Here is a 25,843-nt window from a genome sequence, read left to right as displayed (position 1 = left end):
AAAAGCAGCAACAAAATCAAACGCCATATTTTTTACTTTTTTTTTTTAATTTCTGAATGAAAGCAAAAAATGCCGAAAATAGCATCAAATTTTAGAATAACTTTAGATTTGATCGAATTGGTCACCTTTGGAACGAATTATGGCCTTCAAACGGCCAATGAAACCGTCACACGCTGCCCGAATGTTACTCTGCGGTATTTTGGACCATTCCCGGCGAAGCGCTTGCTTGTAACCATTCTTGAGTGGCGCATGCTGAGTGCGATGGTGTTGAGTCCTGCTGGAATGTCCAAGGTCTGCGGGCAAAATGTATGCGTGCCCAAGGCTTTAATACACCCTCTAGAATATTTTCGCTATAATATTCGCCATTTATTGGATAAATACGAGCGGAGAGTGACCATCGGTTGTTATGGCGGCCCACACCATGGCCGGAGCTTTAGTTCTGGTGGCCAACAGAAGGTGCATATTCTCAGCTGACCTCTTTGGCAAGTAAACACGATCATTTTGTTTGTTTACAAACTGCTGGACAACGAATGTTTTCTCATCGAAAAAAAAAAACAAATTCGGCAGTTCACCACTTTCGGCTAAGCGAAGCCGGTGTAAGCGGAATTCCGAGCTCATTTTTCAATATTTGCCGAAAGGAATATTGCGACATATTCAGTTCACGAGCCATTTTTTGGCCACTGCGACGCGGGTTTCTATTAAGTCGCTTCTTTACTTTTCGATCCATTTCTGCTGATGTTGCTGTTTTCTTCCGTCCACTTCTTTGATGTTGGTCTACGCTACCAGTATCACGGTAACGAGGGATGCTACGGGACACAAAAGATTTATGCACATTTGAATGCTGAAGTGCTCTATCGTCATCGCCACTTTTGGTTTTCCAGCCAAATATAAGGAAATCACACTATCCCGCTTGAATTCCATCACGAATAACTTTTTTCTGGAAAATTCTCACCAAAATGCTTTTGTACGCTTGTAAACAATATAATGAACTGTCACTGGATTAATTTTAACAGCTGTCGGACGAGTGGTTTGGAAATTATAGCAGTCAGAAGTTGGTTGCATTTTTTTTTTCATTTCGCCCCGTATATGTGGCGCCCAAACATGTAGAAGACGACTAAATTTTAAAACCCCTGGTCTTTCAATGTCTACTTCCTTACGCTTGGATCGGTAAACTTGATCCGCAAAAACTGCTCTGGATTAGACACTAATCGACTAAAGTTTCAAACCCTTTAGATTGCTTAGTCCAGACCTAGGCTAAGCTATGGGTTTCCAATGTCAACTTCTGAACTCTTAGATCGTCAGTTTTGTATCGCTGAAACTTCTCACGATTATATACTGGTCAGACTACATATGCTGGGAAATTTTGACTAAATTCGGATTAGCAACAACATATGCAAATGTTTATTGGGTGCTCGGGTGTCATAGGGTTAACATTTTATAAAAAAATATCAATTCATTTTTGTAAACCTAAATGAACAAAAAACTTGAAATCAAATGAAATAAATTCATTTACCCCTACTCCTACTACCACTTAATCCCCAATGAAGCTACTGTTGTAGAATCCCATTTCAATAATTTCAAATATTCCCAGACAATAATGTAGACGGCTTTTGCACAGCACAACAACCATCCAATGCCATCCAATCAATACAGTTTTTTTTGTTGCCATTTTTTTTTTCTTTTTTGTAAAATATTTATGCAAGGATAGCTGCTGTTTTTGTTTGGCTAAGATTCACTCTCTATAATGTTTTCACTTCATTTAGTTTTTAATTTTTTCATCATCGTCGTCGTCATCAGCATCAGCACCATCATCTAGCTTAAGGTTATCTCCTCACCCATATCCATTAATAATCGCTGAACAGAGGTGAAAAAAGTTATTAAAAAAACACGATTCTCTTCAACGTCAGCTCATCGAAAGGCACGCATCTGCAGCAACGTGGGCTAAGGACGGGGCAAAATACTAAATTGTATTCTGTTGTTTCGGTTATTTTTTGTCGACATTCCTCTGTTGGCTGTCAGGAGAGATGTAGGAACCCAGAAAAAAAAAAACAATATCTGCTGAATAACGTTTCGCCCGCATTTTTAATTGAATTGCAAAATGAGTTTTGAGTTTGGCGTTTTTAGTTTTGTATCGCCGTTTTTTTTTATTTTTTTCGTTCCTTTCTTTTCGCGATCAATGAGAAATGGGCTGCCGCTTGCGTTGAAAGTAAAAAATTTAAATTAGTTTTTTAATTAGAAATTTGTGAACTAATTGTTGTTGTTGTATTATTATTGCTATGCACAATAAACTTGAATACCTGCCAATGATGAGCCTCCGGCGTAATTCATTTGATTATGATGGCGATTACAATGTTGTCGGGCTATTGTTTTAAATCGTTCAATTTGTTGGCAATTAAATGCGGTTTTTTTCGTTTAATGGACATTTTTTTAAAATCCAATTAATTTTGAATATGTAGGAAATAAAAACCCCTGTTTGAGGAAAGGATTACTGGAAGTGCGTAAAATTAATTAATTATGGAAACAATGAATGGCATTTGTAAAAAAACAAATTTGAGGGGATTATGGCTAAAATCCAGCAGAAACCGGGAACACGCGAATATAGAAATTTGGAGTTTTTGCCGGTAAGGTGAAAGATAAGATACTTCGAATCTACTCAGCAGAAACATCGATGTTGTATGAGCCGAATAACACAAAAGAGGTAATGTCACCAAACTATCTCCTGCATTATCAAGAGGTCAAAAAACATTGGTTATTCCTTCAAAATACAAAGCAAAAGAAATTACTTTTCACATCACCAAGTAAAGGGTAACATAGGCAGAGAGTTACAATTGCCAAAATAAATCGATTAGAAATCCCTTTATTTGGTAGAGAAAGATTTACGTAGTTGATTGCAATACAAAATAGGGAATATAAAAAACTATTTCTTTCATAACACCCTCGCATAATTTGTCGAAACCACACCATATATACAGGGTGAGATGAAAAAACTGATACCAGCTTCAGACTGCCAAGACGGTCCAAGTTTACCGATCCAAGCGTAAGGAAGCAGACATTGAAAGTCCAGGGGTTTTAAAATTTAGTGGACTTCTACATGTTTGGGCACCAAATATACAGTCTGAAATGAATAAACTGCAACCAACTTCAGACCGCTGTCATTTCTAAGCCACTAGTCCGACAACTGTTAAAATTATTCCAGTGACAGCTCATTGTATTGTCTACAAGTGTACAAAATCATTTTGGTGAGAATTTTCCAGCAAAAATGTTATCCGTGATGGAGTTCAAGCATGATAGTGTGATTTCTCCATATTTGGCTGGAAAACCATAAGTGGCTATCGTTAGAGCATTCCAGCATTTAAATGTGAATAAATCTTTTTTGTCTCGTACCATGGCTCGTTACCGTGATACTAGTAGCGTAGCCCAACATCAAGGAAGTGGACGGAAGAAAACAGCAACATCAGCAGAAATGGTTCGAAAAGTAACGAAGCGACTTGATCTAAACCCCCGTCGCAGTGGCCGAAAAATGGCTCGTGAGCTGAACATATCGCAATATTCTATTTGGCAAATATTGAAAGCTGAGCTCGAGGTAAAGCCATTGAAATTCCAAAAAGTGTAAGAACTTACACCGCAAACGAAAGAAAATAGACTCAAAAGAGCTAAAGTGTTGCTTCGCTTGGCCGCGAGTGGTGAACTGCCTAATTTGGTTTTCTCCGATGAGGAAATATTCGTTGTCCAGCAGTTTGTAAACAAACAAAATGATCGTGTTTACGTGCCAAAGAGGTCAGCCGAAAATGTGCAAATTCGGGTGACCACCAGAACTCAAGCGCAGGCCATGGTGATTTTGTGGCCCGCCATAACAGCCGTTGGTCGCTCTTCGCTCGTATTATTCTACCGTGGCATCAGAATAAATGCCAAATATTATCGCGAAAATATTCTGGGGGGTGTATTAAAGCCTTGGGCACGCAAACATTTCGGCCGCAGACATTGGACATTCCAACAGGACTCAGCACCATCGCACTCCGCACGCGCCAACCAAGAATGATTACAAAATGAGGTTCCTCGCTTCATTTCCAGCGCACAATGGCCGCCAAAATCTCCGGATACCATTCCGTTGGACTATTGTGTCTGGATTATTTTGGAAAGCAAAGTTGGCACTAAAAAATACTAAAGTTTCGTCACCTCAAGCAAGCGCTTCGCTGGGAATGGGCCAAAAAGCCTCAGAGCAACATTCGGGCAGCGTGTGACGGTTTCATTGGCTATTTGAAGGCCATAATTCGTGCCAAAGGTGACCAATTCGAACAAATCGAAGCTTATTCTAAAATTTGATGATATTTCCGACATTTTTTGCTTTAATAAAATTCATTAAAAAAAATAATAATAAATAAATAAAAAATAAAAAAGTATTAAGTTCGGGACTTTTAATACCCTCCACTTTAAGGTAAAGGAACCATTAGAACCCATTATGACCCACACATACCAATTTTTAGATATATTCGTGGGAAACGTGGCAAGAATTATTAAATTTCGAATATCGGGAGGTACCACTATATGGGGCTATACGTTGACCTATACATACATTGTTTCGCCAACGGAGCTAGAACCCATTAGGACACACAAATACCAATTTTTAGATAGGTCCGTGAAAAAATGTAGCAAAAATCATCAAAATGTCGAATATCGGGGAGTACCGTTATATTTGGGCTATACCAAAGCCTGGGCCCATACATACAATGTTTCGTCACATGAACTAGAAAACATTATGATCTACAAATACCAATCTTCAGACAAATCCGTGAAAAAATGTGGCAAAAAACATCAAAATACCGAATATCGGGAGGTACCGGGCTATACAAAAACGTTGACCTATACATTCAATATTTCGCCAACGGAGCTAGAACCCATTAGGACATACAAATACCAACTTTTAGACAAATCCGCGAAGATATGTGGCAAACATCATCAAAATACCGAATATCTGGAGGTACCGTTATACGGGGACTATACCAAAACGTGGACCGATATATCTCATTTTCAATATCAACCATCTTAGACACAGTACAAATTGTTCTGCTAAATTTTAATGTGGGGTGTATCGTGATTTCAACAGACAGACGGACATCGTTAAATCGACTTAGAATTTTATGATGAATATATATTCTTTATGGGTTCTACGGCGAATATTTAGGGATGTTACAAACGGAATGACAAAGTTAATATACCCTCCTCCAAGGGGGAGGGTATAAAAAATGTAACAATTATGGCGTTTGACTTTGTTGCAGTTTTTTTATCTCACCTTGTGCTATAAGTTTTACCTTGAAACTGGTGGCGCCCAACGTGCGAAGTAGTAAAATCATAATGGTGTTCCGATGTAATATGTCAGAATTAATGCAATTTCTCGCGACCTATTAAAAATCGACATTGACAATTTTTTTCCTGCAGGGCGAATTAAGGTAGGAATTCAGTTATAATAATCACCTAAATCCTTAGGATATTTAATATCGGTAGGTCCCACTATTTGATACTGCCTCCATCTATCAAATAATGCCGCAGTATTAGTAATTTTTCCATACATGGCAAAGTCCCCCCTTGTTTGCCTTCACCTTCCATTATTAGTCATCACCTACATTTTTAGGATATTTAAAATCGGTAGGTCCCACTTTTTGATACTACCTCCATGTATCAAATTATGGCACGGTATTGACTTTTTTTTTGAGAAATAAATGGAAAAAATTCTCACTTTTTTGCCTTCGCCCCCTCCCCCCATTATTAGCCATCAAAGCTCATAACAAATTAAGTTCCATATTTTAATTTCATTTGGCTGTCGTTAAAATATTTCCAATATTCTGAAGATATGGTTACTTCAATGGCAATAATTTCATGTATTCCCCAATTGGGAAGACTGTCATTTATCTTGTGATGAATGTCACAGGCTGGACAGTAACTTATTTTTTCGAAATTATTTGATCTGAGAGATAGCGCAGAGATAGGCCATAAACAATCTATAATCGAAGAACCACACGCACACATAGCAAGGTAATACCTGGCCATGGAATACACGCACTCAATACTCCTAAGTTGCCAGAGCAACAAAAAAGAAGAAGATGAAAAAAATCGCTCACACAAAAAATATCCATTTGTCGCATTCTTTAGAAGCATCATCGAACACATAACATGACTACTGGAATTTTGATTAGGACCAAATTCCAAAACCGTTAAAAGCAAAGAACCTTTTTTCTTCTTCAGCTTACCTTTCATTGCCACCAATGAATGGGTTTGTCCAGCCATCCCACCATTTGTTCACAACATTGTCGTATGGTCGATCGGCTGGTCTGTCGGTAATACCATCATCATAAAAGCAATTTATTGTTGTTGTTGGTTTTTGTTATGTTTAGGTAGCCCTTATTATTATTAGTATTGTGTGGCGGCAAATGGATGGATACATTTGGGGATTTACCAAGTGTCTTTCTCTCTCTCTCTCTATCTCCCTCAGCCCATGAGTGCTGAGTGCCCTCTGCTTAAGTTTTTTTTTCGTGTCTTTTGTGGCTAACAACGCTTTTTAAAGTTGATAAAGCGATAAAAAATGTGAAATATTTCAATAATTTTTGTCTCATTAGGGAGCAAAAGAAACACTTCTTCTCAAACTCTAGCTGAGAAGAAAAAAAGAATTGGATGGTTGGAGTGAAGAAAAAATGCGGAAGGTCAGACAGACAAACAGCCACATAAAAATGATCAAAGTAATCACTCACAACGTAACAATTATCGTTTTTTTTGTTTGCGACGCTTACAATTAGTGAAAGAAATAAATGTTTGTGAATTTTAATGAACATTTAAATGTCTCTATAATTATTTTTTTTTTTTTGGTGGAATATATTTTACAAATTTGCTCATTGTCTGTAGGTCTTAAGTAAATTTAATTTAATTTATTTGTTTTTTTTTTTTTCGTTTCTTTGCAGATGGTCATTTAATAAACACCAAATGTTCTCAGGGTCATTTCCGCAAAGCTCTGTGTTGCAAAATGTCTGCCGAGCTGGATGTTTTCCTGGAAAGTGGCAAAAAGTAAGTACAATTTAATTATGTGCGATAATATTTTTGGGGGGACCCTGGGGTTTCATGTGAAAACAATTTGGGAACTTTGATGAGATTTTTGGAATGATAGGATTTGAATCAAATTTTGTTTAACATTTTATATTTTGTACATCCTCTACTATAGTATGGAGATTATAACATGCAGAGCACATATTGGCTCGTTTTCACTCGGGAGTGAAAATGGCTCGGGAGTGAAAATTGCTCCTGTTTGAAAATTTAGAGTGGGAGCAGATTTACTCGAAATGGAGTAAGAGCTTTCTCTTAGAGTGAAATCAAGTGCGGAAAAATAGTTTGTTTGCCGATTTGTGTATGTGTGTGTAAAAGCAAACCGGTTTTGATCAGCATACAATTCTATGTAGATTTAGCGCCAATCCAGCCTCCTAAAGAAATGAAAATGTATTTGAGGTGCGCAGGATTTTTGATATTGAAAATCAGCCATAAAGGTCCAAGTTTTTGGTGAAGCCACCATGTAACTATACCAGCTTTACCAAAATTTGAACGTTTAAGGATAGTTCTCTACAAGGATATTTCTTACATTCTGGCAACAAAACCGGCCATTTGGTTTCAATCACAACCGAAAACCAAATTTGATGTAATATTTCCGGTTTTGATGCCAGCATGTAAGAAACACCCTTGCAGAGAACTGTCCTTATAGGTTCACATTTTGGTAAAGATCCCATATAACTCTACCTCCTGATATTCGACGTTCTGATGATTTGTGTTACACTTTCTAGGGAAATTCTTGTAATTTTGACATTCGAAGTTCATACTCAAAATTTGGAGTATCTTCGTAAAGGGTGTCTCTTCTATGAGAAAAAAATCCAACACAGATCCACACCTTCTTATATACCTTCCGAAATTCGATATTTTACCGACTTTAGGCACATTTGAGAAATCCAGCCCTATCTCTTCACACAATTCCGAATTCGACACAATATCTCTATTTCTAATACCAACAGATATACAATATCAAATTAGAGGATTCCAACCCCATCTCTACATTCAATGCAAAATTTAGTACCATTTAGTACTTTTCGTGCCATTATAGTACACATTTCCATAACAATCTTCATATCTCAATTCCAGATGCCAAAAGAAGCCTTAATGTCAAATTTGAGGATTCCAGCCCTATCCGTTCAACCCAATACCAAAGTACTTTTCGTACAAATATGCGAGGCATTTTAATAACAACGCTAAATTTCAAACGCAGACACCATTAGTAATCAAAATATCAAATTTCAGAATTTTATCTCTATCACTTCACCCAACACCAAATTTAGTACCATTTAGTACTTTTCGTACAATTATAGTACACATGTGCATAACCAACTCCATATCTTAAATCCAGATACCAGCATATACCTGAATATCAAATTTGATTCCAGCCCTATCCCTTCACCCAGTACCAAATTTAGTACAATTTAGTACTTTTCGTACAAATAGAGGATGCATTTCCAAACCACTGTCAAATTTCAAACACAGATACCAACAGTAATCAAAATATAAAATTTTAGAATTTTATTTATATATCTTCACCCAATACCAAATTCAGTACCATTTTGTACTTTTTGTACAATTAAAGTACATATTTCTGAAATCACTTCCATATCACAATTACAGATACGAACTGAGACCTCAATATCAAAGTTGAGGACTTCATCTCTCCTTCTTTACCCAATAACAAATTTAGACCATTTAGTACTTTTCGTACAATTATAGAACAAATTTCCATAACAACCTCCATATCGCTATTCCAAATACTAATAACGACCTCAAATCAAATTCGATGATACCAGCCCTATCCCTTCACCCAATTCCAAATTTTGTACCATTTAGTACTTTTCGCACCATTATGGAACACATTTCCATAACCATATAGATATCTTAATTCCAGATTCCAACAGAAACCTTAATATCAAATTTGAGGGTTCTAGCTACCGACAGTTATCCAAATATAAAATTTCAGAATTTTATTTCTATCCCTTCACCCAATACCAGATTTAGTACCATTAAGTACTTTTCGTACAATTATGGTACACATTTATAAAATAGCCACCATAACACAAAATTTGAGATTTCAAGCACTGTATGTTCACCGTATACCAATTTGTACCTAATATAGTACTGTTTAGTACATTTTGTTCACTTGTAGTACACATTTCCTAAACCACATACTTATCACAAACTCACCACCAATAAGAAGCACAAAGTTTAAAAAATTCCAGCTTCCGGCAATAATCACCCTAAATCAAACTGTTCCAAATTTAGTATATTTTTTTATTTAGTACAATTCGTACACTTAGTACACATTTCCAAAACCCCTTTCATATATCAAACTTACTTTCGAACTTTGATACTCATACCAAATTTCAAGTTTTTAGCGCTATCTGCCCACATCAAATATCAAATGGTACCATTTTGGACGTTTAGTACCATTTTAGAATTTGTTCTAACCCTAGAGTTCGAATTTTGAAAAACCCTTTGGTACATCTATCCTGCACTCCATCAGTGAATCTCACTCCTAATTTCAGAATTCTAACTCATTGTGTTTGTCCAATACAAAGTTTTCAATTTAAAGTACATTTTGACACTTTTGTAACCTTATAGTACGAAACCCAGCGGACAATTGACCGGTGTTGCTAAAATGATAATAGCCAAAATATCACCCTTTATCTGCCATGCAAACGATTTACATCAGTTTTTCATTTCCTTTTAAATATTTTCTTTCACTCCTCGCAACAACACCCTTTCTGGTACACACTCAAAATTTCAATGACAACTGGGACGGCTACCTACTGACCTTCGTAAACTTTATTTTCTTAAGGGTAACCGGATTAGTTTGAGTAGAATTTGGTGTGTGTGTGTGTATGCTCATACCCATCCATGTGTGACTTATATGTGCTTCTTTAAGACCTAAAAATACATTTTATTTTGCCATATTTTCTCCTATTCTCGTCGTTTGTTTTTAATGACACTTACGTTTACAACCTCGTCTAAAACATATACATTTTAATGGAAGTTGTTTTATACTTTTTGGGTTGTTTCTTTTTTTTTTTCTTGTTCTTCTTCTTTTTCGGCCAACATTGTCGCCCATCTAAAACAAGTGTTGTACACAAAAGTTGTCCCTGTTTCTGTTGTTGTAGTTTGTTACATACGTGAACATAACAAACATTTGGGTTATATGCCAAAAACATAATTTTAGAGAAACGAATATAAAAAAACAAATTATAAAATTTCATTGGAAATTCTATGAAAAATAAAACAAAACAAAAAAACATGTTTGCATTTGGTGTTGAACATTTAAAGTTTAAGTTGTCGCAGTTTGAAACAAACAAAATGCTAAATGATCGAACACACATGGCATTACATTTTGCGGGCATGTGTGGCGAAATGTTGTTTCTCATTTGGGGGTTTATTCAAATTTTATTTTTTTTGGAAAATAATATTGAAGTGGCACGTTTTGCTAAACTGCAATGGCTTGAAGGGTATTATATCAGATAGATTTATAATATTTATAAATGATTGGTGTGAGGTTATACGCCAAGACAACTTTACCACTTTTTTACCCCCTATACCAGTCGCAGGTCATATTGGACTGAAACTGGAAATAACTCGACTACAAGATCTGATCAGAGGTCTTTTTCGGTATTGGAAGTGTTTGAGAAGCCCAGTTAATCTGAACGCAGATCTTCACGATCTTTATCGGGGGATCTTTTAAACTAAATAGCTTGCCGTTCGCTGGCGTCAGACCGGAAGAGGTGAATATGTCTCACACTAAGAAAGCTACGTCCATTTAAACGTAGTGATTAGGCTGCTCCATCGGTGTGATACTTTGTTTTGCACTCGTTGTCTTCGTGCCTTTCGTATTTTGGGTGACAAGTCCCGTGTTGTATGGAACAAAAACTGTTAGCCGTTTCGACTACGAAGTCCGACGGGAAATTCTTTTGGTGCCGCGAATGTCATGAGCCTCTAGATTCCCCTATTTTGGGTACAACACGGTGGTTATACTTAAATCGCGAGTAGGCTTCGACTCGATGTGAAGTTACATTCTCAAACGGTCGCTGTGACCCATAGAGCAGCAGAGTTATAAGATGGTCCTCAAAACTCTAATTCAGAGGGAAGTGAAGCCCATATAGCTGATCTTTAAATTGGTACGTGTGAAATAGATCTAGAACTTTGGGTAAGAACTATGGGTAATTACAAAGGGGCGTATTGTGACCCCGGTGCAATGGTGGATCATGGTTGGAAACATCAAGACAGGAATCCTGTAACATACCAATTATTGTTGGATCCATATGCCTCGTTGTAGTTCACAATGTCTAAACTACAACAAGGCATATGGATCCAATAATGTCTGAACTACAACGAGGCATATGGATCCAACAATACTTGGTATGTTACAGGATATGGGTAGCGTGACGTTTGACGTTTCCTTGACGTTTAATGTTGACTACCTTTTGAGAATGGCAGAGTGACTTTCTTTTGTATTTTATTTATTCTAGATGGTTTTTCTTAAAAAACTTTCTTACAGCTTAATTTGATATTATCGGATCAGATTTGGATATAGCTTTTATATAGATGTTATTTTTCTTATAGCTCTTATTTAGAATGTTCATCCAAATTTGTTACACCAGTCCCCAACAGCCATAATATGAACTCCATAGCAACGTTATTCGGAAATGATATCAAATACAGCTTGGAAAGACTTCTATTGAACTCCATCAAAATCGGTTCAGATTTGGAAATAATTGCTATATATATATATATATATATATATATATATATATATATATATATATATATATATATATATATATATATATATATATATATATATATATATATATATTTATCCGATGTTAGGTTTAGTGTGCACCAAATGGCTTATATCAGCCCAAATAAAGTGGATTTTGCACATACCACCGAATTCAGCCCACGTACAAGTACTTCATATTTTGTGAAAATCGGTTCGGAAATAGCTATAGCTCCTATATATATATATGTTCAATCCGATTTGGTGTTTAAGTCTCTCACTCTAATATTGCCAAAATTCAGATTTGTTCAGATTTGGATATAGCTGCCATATACAGGGTGATATAAAAAAACTGCATTAAAGTAAAACTCCATAATTTTTACATTTTTTTATAATTTTATCGCATGAAAGCAAAACATTTTGGAAATTGCAACAAATTTTAGAATAAGTTTAGATTTGTTTGAAGTCGTCATCTTTGGCACGAATTATGGCCTTCAAACGGCCAATGAAACCGTCACACGCTGCCCGAATGTTGCTCTGCGGTATTTTGGCCCATTCCCGGCGAAGCGCTTGCTTAAGGTGATCTACACTTTGGTATTTTTTAGTGTCAATCTTGCTTTTCAAAATACTCTTGACACAATAGTCCAACGGATTGGTATCCGGAGATTTGGTGGTCATTTTGCGATGGAAATGAAGAGAGGAACCTCATTTTGTAACCATTTTTGGGTGGCGCGAGATGAGTGCAAAGATGCTGAGTCCTGTTGGAATGTCCAAAGTCTGCTGCCAAAATGTTTGCGTACCCAAGGCTTCAGTACACCCTCCAGAATATTTTCGCGATAATATTCCGCATTTATTCCATTCCAAGGTCGATAATAACGAGCGAAGAGCGATTATCGGCTGTTATGGCGGTCCACACCATCACCATGACCGGCGCTTGAGTTGTGGTGACCAACCGAAGGTGCACATTTTCAGCTGACCTCTTTGGCAAGTAACCTCTTGCCTCTTTTGTTTGTTTAAAAATTGGTGGACAACGAACGTTTTCTCATCGGAGAAACCCCAATTCGGCATTTCACCACTTTCGGCTAAGCGATCCAACTCTTTAGCTCTTTTGAGACTATTTTCTTTCTGTTGCGGTTTAAGTTCTTGCACTTTTTGGAATTTCAAGGGCTTCACCCCGAGCTCATTTTTCAATATTTGTTCATCTCACGAGCCATTTTTCGGCCACTGCGACGCGGGTTTCGATCACATTTCTATTTCGAACCAGTTCTGTTTATGTTTTCTTCCTTCCACTTCCTTGACATCGGGCTACGCTACCCATATCACGGTAACGAGCGATTGTACGAGAAATAAAGATTCATTCACATTTAGATGCTGGAGTGTTCTAACGATAGCGGTTTTCCGGCCAAATGTAAAGAAATCATACTATCACGCTTGAATTCCAATACGAATAACTTTCATTCTGGAAAATTCTGACCAAAGTGCTTTTGTATGCTTGTAAACATATAATGTGCTGTCACTGGAATAATTTTAACAGCTGTCGGACGAGTGGCTTAAAAATTACAGCAGTCTGAAGTTGGTTGCAGCTTTTACATCGTACCCTGTATACTACAAAAAAAAAATTAATTAAATTGACGTTTAAAATAATTTTTTTTTTTAAACTTCCTACAAATTTAGAATTTTTTCCGAATATGCTCAAATTTTATTTTAAATTCATTCTCCTTAAAAAATTCGAAGTGGATGTGATCTATGCTCGGTGACTATAGTTGATTTTTATGTCGAATAATTTTGCTAAGATCCCGTTTAAGGGGAAGTTTTAAATATATTTTGAAATATTAATCAAAAAGGTCCCTTTGGTGACGATCGTTAGAGGATCGAAGAAAATCCTCCTTCTGCTATCAATAATATTTTCGAAGACACCGTATACCTTAGAATACTAGGAAGATTAATCCGAAAATAAAAAATAATTAAATAAAAAAATGAACCCCATCCAATTGAGTTGAAAAATGTTTAAACGCCGATACATGCGATTTCTATTTTTAATTTTACTTTGAAAAATTAAATATTAAAAAAATTGAATTATGTCGCTCAGTGTTATTAAACATTAGGTCTTCATTTTTAAAGTGCAAAAATGTAAATGCCTTTTTTACATTTTTTTATGAAATATCACCATTTCATTGAAAGGGATATGCATACATTATGGACCAAATTATTTTTCCTCCATTTCATTACATACATACACACATATATTTTTGCCTTGGCAAAATTTTTGTGCTCATCTATAAATCCCTGGCAAACATTTCAATTTGCAATATAATATTTTTTCCTTACCAATGAACACAGATACATTCATCCATTCAATAGTCGAACATAAGGACAGTAACCTTTTTTTTGTTCTTTTTTGAAGACTAAAAAAATCTCATATTTCGCCCAACCAAATTAAGGATGCTCTTAAGAAAACATAAAATGTTAAGCTTTTTCTTAAAACATAACCGAAACTTGAAGATGCCATTTTGCCAAAAGAAAAAAGATACCCAGAATCCGCTTGAGTAGAGAAAAAATAATATCGAATATCCATAAAAAAGGAAGAAATTGAAAGGATTTGACAGTTTAACAAAGCAACAGCAACAAAAAAAAAAACATAACAAGGCACAGGGAGACTAAATCAGGCATAAAACAGGACAAACACCAACTTACTTAACCACATACAAGGGGACCTTAAATAAATACAAAATTCACTTTGGAATTTATATATATATAGATGTAAATGTATGTGTACTAGGTATGTGAAAAGAATCCCAAAAATTGAGGCTGCATTTAAGCTCTATATTAAATTATCTTAAATATGTGTGGGTGTATTTTTATACATATATATATTTTATACCATAGTATGGAGGGTATATTAAGTTTGTCATTCCGTTTGTAACACATCGAAATATTCATTTTAGACCCCACAAAGAATATATATTCTTGATCAGCAAAAAATTCTATGTCGATTTAGCGATGTCCGTCCGTCTATCCGTCTGTGAAAATCACTCTAGCTTCCGAACGAATTGAAGTAGATTGATAAAATTTTACTCAAATGTATATTATGCCTGCAGGACTTTTGCTATTGAAAATGGGTCATGTAGGTCCACGTTTTTGTATAGCTCCTATAGAACGGTACCTCCCGATATTCGGTATTTTGATAATTTTAGCGACATTATTCACCGAAATTGTTTCAAATTTGGTATTTGAAGTTCGTAATGGATACTACAGCCTAAGACAGAAAATTGTCTATGCAGGTCCACGTCTTCGTATAGCCCCCATATAAAGGTACCTCCCGATATTCGTTATTTTGAAGACTTTAGCTACATTATTCACCGATTTTTTTCTAAGTTTCGCATTTGAATATTGTAATGGCTTATGACAAAAGTTACCTATGCAGGTCCATGTCGTCGTATTGACCCTAATATAACAGCTACTTTCGGTATTTCTAAGATTTTAGCAGAATTTTTAACGGATTCTATTGATTTTGAGAATTGACAAATTCATTCAAAATGGTGGAGGTTATTCAAAGTTCGGCCTGGCCTAACTTACAGTTTTTTTTTTACTTGGTACATATACAATATCATTACAAGTTTTTTTTATCTTAAATAAAATTTTTTCTCGCTTTCTCCCCCTCTCTTTCAGATGGTTCTGTCACTTTGACGATGACAACTATGTAAATATTCCCCGTTTGGTCAAACTGCTGGATGAATACAGTCCCACTGTTGATTGGTATTTGGGCAAGCCAAGTATTTCATCGCCCTTGGAGATACATCTGGATAGTGTGAGTATAATAAATGACAAATTTTATTCGCATTATTTGCAACGCCACCTTCCTCCTCTCATCTCGTATCCTCTCATACAATTTTAATTGTTCGAAATACCCTAAATCAATAAGCTGTTGTGCGGGGTAAATTTATGATTTACGCTTCAACTAAATGTAAACGTATTTTATGCTTAATTTATTTTGCCGATGTGGTCATAATGTACTGGACACAGAGACATTGCTTTACCCATGGTCCTGGTAATTTAAGAAGTTGCCGTTTATTTGGCAATTTTGTGGTCAATTAAAGGAAGTAAAGATATCACGTTACAAGTTACCTTGATGGGTTAAATGAAATACAATAAAATTAATATGTTAATATGTATGTAGGAAAAGCAGCGATGGGATCGATTGAAGTGATCTTTTGGAAAGAGGTGCGCACTCACTCCTTTTTGCAAGTGATGAAAACGACTTAGGCTAAAATCTTAAAAATATTGACGACTACTACTTATTCCTGAAAGTAGGGTTTGATAAGACCGGTATTTGGGAAAGTCGAACTAGAATGGTGCAAAAAAGGTACGAACATCTAGTTTTGAGATGTGCCACGTCTGATAGGAATTGGATGTTAATTTCGCATTTTATGACCTTATCCATTAAAAATTTTGACACTTTGTAGGGGAGGTACCAGAAGGAGTGAACCGATATATGTGTGTTATTTGAAGACAATCGGACTTTTCCATCACATTTTAGAAGAGTTGTAATTATTCAAAATTTTGACAAACATTTTTAGAGGTACGAGGTGGAGTGGAACTATATTTTCCATTTTAACATCTGACATAGCATTGATGCAAATATTGGCTTTGCAGGAAGCAGTAAAAATATATTTTTTGAAAATATCGAGTTACCAAAAGGTACCTTCGATCTAAGTTTGATAATAATAATACGATGTAACAAGCTTGTACCAAATCTGATACTCCCTTCGGGATTTATAGTATTCACCAGCCAGCCAGACGGACGGACGGGTATCGTTTGATCGACTCCAAATGTCGTGGAGACCTAGGGTCTCAAATCGTTATTTCAATGAGACACGTTTTGGCCGTATCAGATGATATATACCCTCTCTAGCTTTTGACTGAGGTGGTATAAAAAAAGAATAAGAAACAAGGTACCAGGCCTTGAATTTTTTTATTTTGTCCTGATATAGGCCTAGGAATATTAATTTCCAGCACCTAAGAAAATTATAAAAAGATTACAACATACGAAAGGCTTTGGTAAATTAATAAAAAACAACATTTAAATAAAGACAAATAAAAAAGCTGCAATTTCGACCGGGCCGAGCTTTGAATACTCTCCACCATTTGGAAAAAATTTGACAATTTTCAAAAAAAATCCGCAACTTTTGTTATGAGTCATTGGAATATTCAAATACGAAACTTGAAAAAAGAACTGGTGAAAAATGTAGCTCATACCGAATACAGGGAGGTACCGATATAGGGGGGCTATACAAAGACATGGACCTGCACAGACAATTTTCTGTCATTTGCTGTATTATCCATTACGAACTTCAAATGCCAAATAAAATAATGTCACTAAAATAAATAATAAAATAAAAAAAATAAATCATGAAAATACCGAAAATAGGGACGTACCTTTATAAGGGGGCTTTACGAAGACGTGAATCTGCATACAAAAATGTTTGGCATAGGCTGTAGTACCTACTACGAACTTCAAATACGAAATTCAAAATAATTCCCGTAAAATAATGTTGCTGAAATCATGAAAATTACGAATATCGGGAGGTTCCGTTATTTTGGGGCTATGCGAAAACGTGAACTGACATGGCCCATTTACGAACTCAACCTGCCTACTGGTAAACTATGTATGTATGCAAAATTTTAGCCTTCTATCTCAATTCGTTCGAAAGATAGCGTGATAACAACAGACGGAGAGACAGATGGACATCGCTAGATAGTCTTGGAATTTTACGCTGATCTAGAATATAAATACTTTGTAGGATCTACTATAAATATTTCGAGGACTTACAAACGGAATGACAAATGACCCTCCATAGAATGGTGGAAGTTATAAAAAGTAGACTATGGAAAATTATTTTTAAAAATTATACCTTCAAATAGACTTCACAAACTATTCCTTGAAAGTTCAGACGGTATATACAGGCCTTGGAATGACATTTTTATTTTAAATTTAAATTGGGGACTTTACGATATCATGGCCCTATATATATAATTCCCTTCCAGGGGTTCTTCCTCATAAGGAACTCTTTATGTGGATTTTTAGAAAAATTTATTTAGAAATATGGCTACAATCATCAAAATACCGAATATCGAGAGGTACCGTTAAAAGGGGGCTATACGATATCGTGGATATCTATACGTGACCTGCCTGCAGAAAAAGACTGAACTGTGAAAAATTTTAGCTTCCTATCGTGGTCCTTGTTGACTCTAGCGTCGCTACAACTAACGGGCAAATGTGGGGACAGGGCTAGAATTTCACGCAGATAAAGAATATATATACTTTGTTGGGTCGAAAATGATTATTTCAATGAGTTATAAACGGAATGACGAACCTAATACTTACTATGTATTGTGGAGGGTATGAAAAAAATCCGATCCGTGAGATAGTCCGTATAAAAAAAAAATTCAATACTGTTCACGTTTAAAATAAGTCTTTCAAACTTTTTTTAAAATTCCAAGATGTGATATAGTCCTTCCAAAAAATTTTTTTTTTAAATTGTCCTTTGTCAAAAATCTAAAACAATGCCTTCGAAAGATGAAGTTTTCTACATTTTTCTTAATTTTAGTGGCCAATTTTCTAGGTTAGTAAGAAAAAAAATATTACTAAACCTATTACGTGGTATGACGATTTTTTCCTGGGTAACTGCACTAAAAATTTCTGACCACTTGAATGTTATAATATTTGCCACATTTCCAACAGAAGTTTCTACTTCCATATTTTTATACTTCCAAATATTGTATCACATTACTGCAGAACTGTGGCAAGAATAAATTATAATTGTCATTTAAACATTTCAAAAATTTTTTTTTAATAAAACTGCTGTTAAACTGAGATGAGCTAATCAAAAGGGAAGATACTGCAAAAAACAAGGCAAATAAATCCTTGTACAAATTACATTTCTTGTTTGTCTGCTTCTTTTCCTTCATCCCCTTCTTCTTCCCCCCATAATTTCATTCTCTTTTGCTCTCAAGTTTCAGTTTTTTTTTAATAATAACTTGTTGTTTCCTTCCATCTTGTGTATCCTTACAGAAAAACACGACGTTGAATAAAAAGATTACATTTTGGTTTGCAACAGGTGGTGCTGGTTTCTGTTTGAGTCGAGCCTTAACATTGAAAATGTTGCCCATAGCAGGTGGTGGCAAGTTCATAAGTATTGGAGATAAAATACGATTTCCTGATGATGTTACCATGGGTTTTATTATCGGTAAGTGTGTGTGTGTGTGTGTTTGTATTTGTTATTGTAGAGATTTTAATTTGTTGTCTTCCTTCTTCTTCTTCCCTTACACAGAACATTTACTCAAGGTGCCCCTTACAGTGGTGGACAATTTCCATTCACATTTGGAACCCATGGAATTTATACGACCCGATACCTATCAGGATCAAGTATCCTTTAGCTATGCCCTAATGAAAAATCAATGGAATGTCGTGAAAGTCGATGGTTTCGATACCAAAACCGATCCGCGTCGTTTCTATTCGCTGCACTGTAAACTGTTTCCCTACTTCAGTTATTGTCCCCACAGATGATTGGATCTTTAGAATAAGAAAAAAAAAATTGTGTACTATTTAGAGCAGGTGTGAATTGAATTGAAACTTTTTTTGTATGTTATTTGTTGAAGAAGGTAACTTTTTGTTAAAAAAAATCTGTGATTTAGTTTATTAATGCCGCAAAGAAAAACGAAAAAAATCAAATTGTAATAAATTGTGCTTCCCGTTAATTTATTATATAAATATTAATTTTTAATATAATCTATAAGTTGTTAATTTTAATATGTATGAATGGAATTGATATAGCGATAATTAATGTAATATGTATAGAAATTGAAAAAATAAAAGAAATAAATTAATTTAAAGTTTGTAAAAGTAATTGAAGAAAATTTGTTTTATACTTTTTCGAGAAATTCGAACCAGTTCATTTTGAATATTGATGACATGTTTTCAATACTCTTCTAAATATTATAGGACTGTTATTTTATTACGACAACACCTAGCTGTAATTCGTAAAACTTAATTTGTAATTCGAAAATTCCACTTACAATTCGAAACATTTCGAGAATTTCCTTTGAAATTTCAATTATAATCCCAATTTCTTATTTTTAATTCTATTTTCCATGTAAATCCTTTAGAAACTATTCAATGTATAATTCAAATGTACAGTGTGAAATAAAACAAGTAAAAAAGCTGTTAGCTCGGCCGTGCCGAACTTGGAATAACCTCCACCATTTGAAACGAAATTGGCAATTCTCAAAAACAATAAAATCCGTTAAAAATTCTGTTAAAACCTTAGAAATACCGAATATAGCTGTTATATTAGGGTCTATACGACGACATGGAACTGCAAAGGTAATGCGAAAAACAAGTAAAAAAGCAGTAAGTTCGGCCGGGCCAAACGTTGAATACCTTCCCCTATTTGGAACGAATTTGAAAAATTTTAAAAAATAAAAACATTAAAAAATTCTTTAAATTTTTAAAAATACCGTGAACCTACATAGACTTTGTTTGTCAGAAGCCATTACCATATTCAAATTCGAAACTTGAAATAAACGGTGAATAATGTAGCTAAAATCATCAAAATATCGTATATAGGGAGGTACCGTTATATCGGATCGGTGCGAAGACCTGGACCAGCATAGACAATTTTCTGTCACAGACTATAGTATCCATTACGAACTCGTAATATGTAATTTGAAACATTTCCGGTGAAAATTAACACTAATATCATCAAAATACCCAATATTGGGAAGTACCATTATATGGGGGCTATACGAAGACGTTTGTGGACTTGCACAGACAATTTTCTGTCATAGGCTGTAGTATTCATTACGAACTTCAAATACCAAATTTGAAACAATTCCGGTGAATAATGACGCTAAAATCATCAAAATAGCGAATATCGGGAGGTACCGTTATATGGGGGCTATATGAAAACGTGGACCTACATGGCCCATTTACGAACTTAACCTGCCTACTGGAAAAATAAGCATGTGTGCAAAATTCTAGCATCTATCTCAATTCATTCGAAAGATAGCGTGATTACAACAGACAGACAGACGGACATCGCTAAATCTACTTAGAATTTTACGCTAATCAAGAATATATATACTTTGTTGGGTCTGACATGAGTATTTCGAGGAGTTACAAACGGAATGACAAAGTTAATATACCCTACATAGTATGGTGGAGGGTATAAAAACGTTACGATGGTTGACACAAATAAATGGTCAAATGCAGAGGATTCCCTATTGAAACTTTCTAATTTGTTTTTTATACCCTCCACCAAAAAAGTATGGAGGGTATATTAAGTTCGTCATTCCGTTTGTAACTCATCGAAATAATCATTTTAGCCCCAACAAAGTATATATATTCTTGATCAGCGTAAAATTCTAAGACGATTTCGCCCTGTTCGTCCGTCTGTCCGTCTGTTGTAATCACACTACAGTCAAAACGAATTAAGATAGGAAGCTAAAATTTTGCCCAGATCTCTCTTTTGTCTGCAGGCAGGTCAAGTTCGAAGATGGGCTATGTCGGTCCACGATATCGTATATCCCCCATATAACTGTACCCACCGATATTCGGTATTTTCATGATGCTAGACACATTTTGCAATGGAATTGTCTTAAAATCCACACAAGTAGTTCCTTGCGAGTACTTTACCCCCTGAGAGAGAATTGTCTATACCGGTCCACGATATCGTATATCCCCCATATAACGGTACCCCCCGATATTCGGTATTTTGATGATTTTACCCACCTTTTTTAACGGAATTGTCTGAAAATCCACACAAGGAGTTCCTTGTGGGTACTTTATACCTCGGCAGAGAATTATCTATATAGGTTCCACAATATCGTATATCCCCCATATAACGGTACCCCCGATATTTGGTATTTTGATAATTTTATCCACATTTTTCAATGGAATTGTCTGAAATTCCACAAAAGGAGTCCCTTGTGGGCATTTTACCCCCTCAAAAATAAATGTCTATATAGGTCCACAATATCGTATATCCCCCAAATAACGGTACTCCCCTATATTCGGTATTTTGATTATTTTAGCCACTTTTTCCAATGGAATTATCTGAAAATCCGCACAAGGAGTTCCTTGTGAGTACTTTACACGCAGACATAGATTTGTCTTTATAGGTCCACTATATCGTATATCCCCCCTATATATCGGCACCTTCCTATATTAGATATTTTGAAGATTTTAAAAGAATTTTTAATGGCTATTATTTTTTGAAAATTTTCTAATTCGTTCCAAATGGTGGGGGGGGGGGGGGATTCAAAGTTCGGCTCGGCCGAACTTACTTCTTTTTTACTTGTTTTTTTATAAAAATACTTATCAAATCCTCTACATTCAAAAGTGTTTTTTTTAAATATCAAAATAATGCGGCTCCTCTCTGTATTTCATTAGACAGAAGAACCGGCAGACTTGAAGTAGCAAAAGAAATTTAGAGTTAGCATTTTTTTTTTAAAAGTATTTTTTCCGCAGCTTTGCACTAAATTACAATAATGTAAAATCCGATTAGTCTGGGCCTTGATGATCTGCCACATATCATCAAAATTTATTGTATATATAGATATACACATATTTTAACACATTATATACTTTTACGTTCCAAAACTTAGGCATTGTTCATTATAGACCCCTTAACATAAAAATATTTCAATTCGAATACCATGCGCCCGAATGGACGACCACACCAGTTAATGATTGTTTATTATTTAGTTGGGGGTTTTATCAACAATCAGGTGAATATTTCCAAAGAAATATTTTATTAGCTTCATTGTTTGTTGATTGGAAGTCTATTAAATTTACATTAAACATCATCAAACAGAACATTAAGTGTTCTGTTCGTCGGGTCCCATTAGGGAAAACGTAAATACAGCCAACAACAAAAGTAAAGAAGTAAAAGTGCCACTTGAACTCTATTTTACCTCAGTCGAGGGAGAGAGACACACACACAACAATAACAACAAAACACAGCCGAATTGATTGATGTCAGATTTAGGTCCAGTCAATTAGATGTATTTAATGCTGCCGCAACGAACCCAACACCAACAAAAAAAACCCAAAACGGAGAAGTAGGCAGAAGTAAAAGAAAACAACGCCATAATCGTCGAAATTAATGTTTGAGAACAAAAAACAACCTCCACACAAACAAACAAACGTAAAGCAAAGTAAACAGCAAAGAATCTCTCCATTAAATACCAACCCTAAAGGCAACAACAACAACAACGAAAACAGCGCCACCAATATTGGCAGCGGCTCCCACAGGGGATTTCCATACAGCCTTAAAATTAACAAACGAACAAACATGAGTCCGTGAACACAACACACGCATTGTCGCAGTAATCCCCGGCACCAGGTGCGATGCTAATCAACATAGCCGTCATGGGATGGATGGCTGAATGGATGGATGGTTGAATGGATACTTTGGGGATTTTCTGCTACAAACGCTTCTCCAAATAGCACAATATACATACATATGCTTATGTAGGTATATGGACTATGCGATACATATGTCTATGGATTTTCACATGAAATTTATTGGAATCCTTTCAATAATCCCCAACATAGAAGGTTTCCGATACACATAGAAAAATTACCAAAACGAAATGAATTTTAACATAACAAAAGCAGTAAAGAAAGTCTTAAAGTCGGGCGGGCCGACTTTATGATACACCACTTTGGTTGAGCTCCACATAACAATTAAAAGTTTTAATGGGAGAATTCAATCATACACGCTAAAATTTGGCAAAGATATTTCTGAGCTGCGTTTGTTATATTTTCCTGAATATCATTGTTAAGGAGTGCATATTACGGCTGTGGGTAACAAATATAACTAATCGGATGAACAATATATATGGAAGCTATAGCTATATCTGAACCGATCTACACCAAATTTGACATACAAGCTTCTAGACTCAATTCGGTCGTAAGTGCCAAATTTCGTCCCATTTGGGCAAATATTAGACGTTTGGTGCACAGTCAAAGGTAAATCGGACGAAGTTATATATGGGAGCTATATCCAAATCTGAACCGATCTCGATTAAATTTAGCAAATTTATTTCTGAGCTATATTTGATATATTTCCCCAAATATTGTTGTTACAGAGTGCATATTACGGCTGCGGAGGACAAAATTAACAAATCGGATGAACAATATATATGGGAGCTAGAGTTATATCTGAACCGATTTTGATCAAATTTGGCATACTTATTTTCAGGTCCGTACATGCAAAATTCCATACTATTCGGACTGATATTACACGTTTGGTGCACAATAAAAGGCAAATCGGACGAAGATATATATGGGAGCTATATCTAAATTTTTACCGATTATCTCCAATTTCAATAGGGTTCGTCCTTGAGCCAAACAAATGATTTGTGCAAAATTTCATCTGGATTGGGCAATAAATGCGAACTGTACTTTGTTTACAAAAATACATGGACAGACGGATAGACGGACGGACGGACATGCATAAATCGACTCAGAATGTGATTCTATGCAGATCATCAAAAGGAACTATGGGGTCTATCTCGTTTCCTTTTGTCTGTTACAAACAAATGCACAAAGACATCATACCCTGACCACCTTGTGGTGTAAGGTATACAAATAAAAGATTCCGTCATATATGGGGTGAGATAAAAAACTGCAAAAATCCAAAAGCAATAATTTTACTTTTTTTAATTTTATTGAATGAAAGCAAAAAACGTCGGAAATAGCATCATATTTTAGAATAAGTTTAGATTTGTACGAATTGGTCACCTTTGGCACGAATTATGGCCTTCAAACGGCCAATGAAATCGTCACACGCTGCCCGAATATTGATCTGCGGTATTTTAATCTATTCTCGGCGAAATGTTTTTAGTGCCAACCTTGCTTTACAAAATGCTCCAGACACAATAGTCCAACGGATTGGTATCCGGAGATTTTTGTGGCCATTGTGTGCTGGAAATGATCATTTTTTAAAAATTCTTGGGTGGCGCGAGTTAACTTCCGTACCGCCGAAAAATAAGAAAACAAGAATTATTCTGTTTTAGATGCCAAATACAACTGATGCTTTATTCAAAAAATTCTTATATTTAAGTGATTTTACAATTATTGATTTTTCTTAGAGTTAACAAAGAACAAAGAAACATAAAATCTAGAGCTATCAAGAAAAATACTTAAGCTAAAAATTTGTATTGGGTACAGTAAAAGTAAACATTTCTTTTTGGGTTATTTCCGTCATAGTTTTATTACTAGTGTTGTTATTGTGATGTTGAAGTGGAGAATTATTGCTGACGAAATAATGTCAACAATATTGGTGTTAGCTCTTTGGTGCTTATGACAATGTTGTAACTAATAATGATGTTAATAATAATGATATTAATAATAATGATGTTAATAATAATGATGTTAATAATAATGGTGTTAATAATAATGATGTTATTAATAAATGAGGTTGTGGTTGAAAATAATGAACTTAATAATAATGTTGTTTATTGGTGGCTGTAGGTAACTCGCGTGCTGAGTCCTGTTGGAATATCCAAGGTTTGTGAGCAAAATGTTTGTGTGCCCAAGGCTTTAATGCACCCTCCAAAATATTTTCCCGATAATATTCGGAATTTATTCTGCCACGGTCGATTCATACGAGCGGAGAGCCACCATCAGCTGTTATGTCGGCCCACGCCATCACCATGGCCGGCTCTTGAGATCTGGTGGCCAACCGAAGGTCCACATTTTAAGCTGACCTCTTTGGCAAGTAAACACGAGCATTTAATTTTTTTACAAACTGCTGGACAACGATTGTTTTCTCATCGGAGAAAACAAATTCGGTAGTTCACGACTTTCGGCCAAACAAAGGAACGATAAACACTTGCTCTAACGATAAACACACGTGGCTTTCCAGCCAAATATAAAGAAATCACACTATCACGCTTGAATTCCATCACAAATAATTTGTTTTCTGGAAAATTCTCACT

General features: G+C 35.4%; 1 protein-coding gene across 1 annotated transcript in view; it reads left to right on the top strand.

The window, feature by feature from the left end:
• Nucleotides 1–19,692, top strand: part of LOC101890371 (fringe glycosyltransferase) — a 79,266-nt gene extending 59,574 nt beyond the window's left edge. Inside the window, exons 4-7 of the mRNA XM_059126069.1 lie at nucleotides 6,951–7,053; nucleotides 15,506–15,644; nucleotides 18,909–19,083; nucleotides 19,168–19,692. Of these exons, the coding sequence (XP_058982052.1) occupies nucleotides 6,951–7,053; nucleotides 15,506–15,644; nucleotides 18,909–19,083; nucleotides 19,168–19,403 (653 nt within the window). The 3' untranslated portion in view covers nucleotides 19,404–19,692. The remainder of the gene's footprint in view (nucleotides 1–6,950; nucleotides 7,054–15,505; nucleotides 15,645–18,908; nucleotides 19,084–19,167) is intronic.
• Nucleotides 19,693–25,843: the final 6,151 nt, after the last annotated feature.

This window comes from Musca domestica, unplaced genomic scaffold (genome assembly GCF_030504385.1).
Source record: "Musca domestica strain aabys unplaced genomic scaffold, Musca_domestica.polishedcontigs.V.1.1 36, whole genome shotgun sequence".
NCBI lineage: Eukaryota > Metazoa > Arthropoda > Insecta > Diptera > Muscidae > Musca > Musca domestica.
Note: the sequence above shows the minus strand (reverse complement) of the source record. Positions and strands in the feature narration are given on the sequence as shown.